The sequence below is a fragment of the Poecilia reticulata genome, linkage group LG7, assembly GCF_000633615.1.
Source record: "Poecilia reticulata strain Guanapo linkage group LG7, Guppy_female_1.0+MT, whole genome shotgun sequence".
NCBI classification, from domain to species: domain Eukaryota; kingdom Metazoa; phylum Chordata; class Actinopteri; order Cyprinodontiformes; family Poeciliidae; genus Poecilia; species Poecilia reticulata.
This window is the reverse complement of record NC_024337.1, coordinates 13,201,082-13,206,647: the sequence shown is the minus strand read 5'-3', so window position 1 is coordinate 13,206,647 and position 5,566 is coordinate 13,201,082. Positions and strand designations below refer to the sequence as shown.

Sequence of the window (5,566 nt, the reverse complement as noted above, 5' to 3'; positions counted from 1 at the left end):
CACAGAACAAAACCTATTGAGAAGACGTGTCACTTGATTTAAATATGCTGGTTTGAAAATGAAAAAACTTTGAGAAAAGATGCACTTTTATAACTTCTAMTTATTCACAAATCTGATTWAACATTTTAGAACAAAATATTGTACATTTGTACTGTACATGTACATTTTACATTTTTGTTTTTGGATTCTTCCTAAACCAAACTGGAAACTGTACATTTTCCAGAAATAACTAKAAATGACTATGRTTCTTGGTGTTAAAGCAGAGCCAATGTGCAGACAGGCATAACTGAAKATTTTATTAATCAAAAACAAAACTTGCAAACTCAGGAATAAAAGCATGAAACAGGAAACATGGAATTACACCAGGAACTTGAAAAGCCGTGAAACAAGTTGTAAAAACAGAAGATCTGGCACTGAAAACTGAAAAGAATAGTATGAATGAGGGATCAGGTGAAAGACAAGGCAGCGGTGAGCGTAAATCAATAGAAATGTAAAGCAGAATAATAACACGAGAGAAGCTGAAAAGAACGGAAATTTGGGACCAAAATGGCAACATTTGTTGCATTTTTCAGCTACTGCATTTTCTTTCACACTGCACTGAGTCGAATGATCTAAACCAGGGGTGTCAAACTCCAGTCCTGTAGGGCCGCTGTCCTGCAACTTTTAGATGAGCCGCTGCTGCACCACCTGAATAGAATAATTAGGTCATTAGCTCTGGAGAACTGATCCACACAAGGAGGAGGTAATTAAGCCATTTCAGTCCGATGTTTTGTACCTGTGGCACATCTAAAAACTGCAGGACAGCAGAGGACTGGAGTTTGAGACCCCTGATCTAAACTAACAGAACAACCTTTTCCCCTCCACACCTGTGGGGGCACTACACCAAAAACCACTGGAGGAAACAAGGCAGGAAACAACATGAAAACCTCTGAGGAAGACACCAAGCGAGCGCAACTTTGTCCTTCACAAAACTTAAACAAATGAGAAAGCATAAAATTTTAGTGATTGCAGGACTTATATTTTGTCTTTGGCAAAGGACCACATGCCATTTCTCCCACTAGCGCTAGGCTAGCACATTGTTTTGGTTGTATTTACCCAGAATGCCCTGCACTGAAGTTCGCCTCCTGCTTTTGGAGTCGTCTCCGGTCCAAATACGCACCAACATGCACCAGACTTCACTTTTGTAGGCAAACCAGAGTTCGTTTTTTGGCCCCAATGAAGTTTGATTACACGTTCATCCGGACTTTCTAGGCAAAGAAACTACAGTTCGGATAAAGAGAACCMAACTGGTGTGAATGCACGCTCACCGTGGGATGCTTTGGTAACTGTCTGATCGTGAACMTATCTCTGTTAGCTCTGACAAGCCTCTCAACATCTTGGAATCTGAATAATTTGAAAAACAATACAAAGTTCTCAGGTGATGTCACACTTCAGGGAACTGTGAGCCTGACAGCCATCTTGGTAGGTACCTGTCATGACAGTTGCTATGGCGTTGCTATGACAACAACAAACAAGTCACAAGCTTAGGTCTAGCTCTCACCACGCTCCTAACTCATTTATAAACAATATAAGTGCATTATAAATGTTACTCGATTACATTTTTGAGTATTCTTCCCACCTCTGTGATATTTACTGTAGTACTTCTTGCTAAACTAGCAAAAKTAGCCCAGCTAATGTGGCTTTTATCTGCTAGCGGAGACATAAATGTAGCMTGTGTTTGTTACTAACTGYACTTACTCAACCAGTCACCTTTTTATTCACACACAGAGTTTGTCCTTCTTTGTTTAAACACTGATTGTGTCCGTCATGTTGCGACGCTCCCCCATGGTGTACGCTCTCTGTGTTCACTATCGTCAGACATGTTTCCATTCTCTGTCTCATGCGGGTCGATSCCGACAGCAGCCATTTTGTTGATATATATTTCTCTTGTACATTGGTGAAGAGYGTCAGTATATTTTCTTTTTGTTGGTCTTAAAGCCATGCAAGTTCTCATTTATGCWTTGCGCTGCGCTTGCCTACCAATTTGGCACGGATCATTTCTGGATCAGACTTGTGGGAAATATGTGGGTGTGCAGCAAGTGACCKAAAATTCTTGGCATTCTTTTAATATAAAGTGTCAATTTTCTGTCGYATACGGGATTTGATCAGATTTTCCMAGCTCCTACACTCAGCCTCTCCTCTGTGTTTCAGTGGCAGGCCATCTCCCTGACTGTGATCGAGAAGGTGCAGATTGCAGCGATAATCCTGGGTTCCCTGTTCCTCATCGCCAGCATTTCCTGGCTCATCTGGTCCTCGCTCAGCCCCTCTGCCAAGTGGCAGCGTCAGGACCTGCTCTTCCAGATCTGCTACGGCATGTACGGCTTCATGGACATCGTCTGCATAGGTAACAGGAAGGCGTGACGCAACACTGACACCAAACGGCAAACGTACAACCAGCCTCTAGTGGCTTAAAGAGAACCTGCAGGGAGCCAAGAGGGAAAAGGAYGAATTAAGGACTTTAATTTCCAGAAATCTGACTTATGCCTTYAGTATTCTGACTTTTTTTAATTTCCAGAATCCTAATTTTTTTCTCAGGAATTCTGACTTATATCTCAAAATTCTGAATTTACTCTCAGAATTATTAATTTTTTTCTTTGGAATTCTGATTTTTTTCCTCAAAATTCTGAGCTTAATTTTATAATTCTCATTTTAATTTTAATTTTTGAATTCTAAATTTAATTTTAGAATTCTGACTTTTTTCTCAGAAATTCTTACTTTTTCACAGAAATTTGCCTTTAATCTCAAAATTAATTCTTTTGAAGTATTAATAATAATACATTACATTTGTATTATTATTTGTATAGCACTTTTCTAAACACACAAAGACACTCTACTTAATACATGAATTAATTAAAATTACAAACAAAACAGTGCATCAAACAAAATCACAAATGGCAAAAACTTGAACACATACCACCTTTAAAAAACACACACAAGATWAAAAAAAAACCAGAGCTCTGTTCTGAAAAGGTGTGTTTTAGATGTGATTGTAATATGGATAGTTTCTCAGAATTCTGACATTAATTTCAGAAGTTTAATAAAAAAAGTTTATTTTTTATTATTGGCACCGATCCTCTTCCGTAGGGCTGCATTACACCACAACAAGAGTAGCACAGAAACAGGAGCCACATCGGCGGAGGTTGCATTATGCAAGGACAAACTACTGCGATAAGACAAACAGGCTCTCAATTTACATTTCGAAGCTGTGCAAAAAACGCAGGCGAGTTGGCAGATGGTGCAAAGGAGGAGACAACAAGCTCCCCAAAAGCCAAACCAATTCTGATGATGTTGCAGAGTACAGGAGACTGTTTTTAAGGTGTGACTGGGTCAACTGTTCTTCTTGCGTAATTATGAGCCGCCTGAGTCAGACAACACTGAGAACAGATGGCATGAGATATCTGCGCCGTGATTTTTGCCAACTGTCTATTCTCATCCACAGACGAGCTCTCGCAAGCTACCGGATCTATTTAGCAAAACATTAGATGTAGGGCAGCGAGAGTTCACCAGCTCCAATTCGATTAGGTGTTTTCAAKGCCTGGAAAGKGCTTGAWTTCTGTGTAAAGTCCTTGAAAGTGCTTGCAAATCCAACTGCACTGTTTGGTAGTAAAATGCAATCTAATGTTTGATTAAAAACCCAAATTTACAGTTGAAATATTTTGGTCTACTTTCTAGTTTCTRATGCAAATATCTTAATATAAATAAGACAAAATTAACGTAATTTTTTTGGTAAGATATTAGACGTGGTTTTAAGTAAATGATTCCTTATTATTGATTTTAAAAAAGTAGTAGTTAAACTTATAGATTATTTCATTTATAACAAGACATTTTTCCCATAAGTGAAATAAAAACCAGTGGAAACTGTTGTTTTTTATTTGATATTAAGGAATTATTTACTTAAAGCAGCTCTTATGTCTGCATCATGTACTAGAAACTACAGAAAAATATTTGGTAATATATTGTTTATTTTTTGTTTGTTTGTTGTTTTCTGTTATTTTCATGCGCCAAATAAAACAACATTTTTTTTCTCACTGTCTGAAGTTAAATCAAATTAAACTTCCCTTGTTTTACGTTCGATAAATTATTTCTATTTGCTGAAATCCAGAAAATTTAGCAAGAACATTTTTTTACGKTTTTTYTTTTGTGACTTTTTGTATATTGTATCAATTTGTTTTGATTGCTTCAATATAATGAATATTTATTATTCCTCAATGACTTATTGAAAGAAAGTTTGGCTCATATTTTACATGTTAAAGTTATTGAGATTGGTGGACTTTTAGTTAGTTTWACTTTTATTATTTTGTTCTATTATTTATTAAAACTGTCACTAGTATTAGACAGATAATCTGTGAACAAATCAGTCGCTTCCTATTGCTGTCTGAAGAAATGCACCACAACCAATCAGAGCCAGGAGGCGGGTCTTAGTGCTGTCAGTCAAACTCATGTACTTGCTGCTAAATATGCTAACAGAGAAACAGCTTGCCATTACAGGAAAGCTGTTTATCGGTGGCYATGCTAACTAGCCTTAGCATTCATYAGGCTCTACCAGCTGCAGCGTAGCAGAAAKCACAGCRGTGTGTGGTGATTGTTAGCGCTAAGACCCGCCTCCTGCCTGTGATTGGTTGCTTCTAGTTAGTACTAAGAAAAGGCMGGAGAGCTTCATTTTTTCACAGATTATTTGTCTCAAACTGTCATGAGATAGAGTTTCAACAAACATGTAGAACAAATATTTTATAAATGTTACATGCTGCAGCTTTAGCTGTCATTTTATTTATCACAATAATTGATTAGAAAAATAACTGTTAGTTGCAACAGCAATATATTACATCATATAATAGTAAACTGATTTGTACTGTTTTGATCTGGTGCTGGAAAAGTTTTAAACGTACCTTGGAAAATGCTTTGAACTATCCTGAAATATACATTTTCCTCTCCCACCAGGCCTCATCATCCACGAGGGATCGTCGGTGTATCGAATATTTAAGCGATGGCAGGCTGTCAATCAGCAGTGGAAAGTACTGAACTACGAGAAATCAAAAGACTTGGGCGACCCGGTGAGCTCCAGCAGTAAGACCGGCGCCCGCGGCTCCCGCGGCAACCCGCACGGCCTGGCCAGCGGCGGCGGCGGCCGACAGAGCAGGCGGCTAAGAACTATTCTGAACCACCACTGCGGATACACCATCCTGCACATCCTGAGCCAGCTCAGGCCCAACGACCCGCGGATCAGCGCCGCCGCCAACCGGGAGGTGGTGATGAGGGTCACCACCGTATGAGACGGACCTGCGWCAAGCGGCGGAAGGACGCATGGACCTCAATTTGAAAAAAACGACGGACTCATTTGGCAACAGGAGCCCCACGTGGGACCGAACGGTGCCTGGAGCATCAATAGACTGRAAACACATGAGGATTTCTCCTCTTGTTTCGTACAACAAAAGGAAGACAGATGCTCCTTTTCAATAATTAAAGAACTGATGAAAACATGGAAGTATTAAAAGACATAAAACATGAAATGTATGATGGGGGAGGGGGG

General features: G+C 39.3%; 1 protein-coding gene across 1 annotated transcript in view; it reads left to right on the top strand.

The window, feature by feature from the left end:
* marchf9 (membrane-associated ring finger (C3HC4) 9) overlaps positions 1–5,560 on the top strand; it is a 20,264-nt gene extending 14,704 nt beyond the window's left edge. The window contains exons 3-4 of the mRNA XM_008414733.1: positions 2,115–2,383; positions 4,978–5,560. Coding sequence (XP_008412955.1) covers positions 2,115–2,383; positions 4,978–5,309 — 601 coding nt within the window. The 3' untranslated portion in view covers positions 5,310–5,560. The remainder of the gene's footprint in view (positions 1–2,114; positions 2,384–4,977) is intronic.
* Positions 5,561–5,566: the final 6 nt, after the last annotated feature.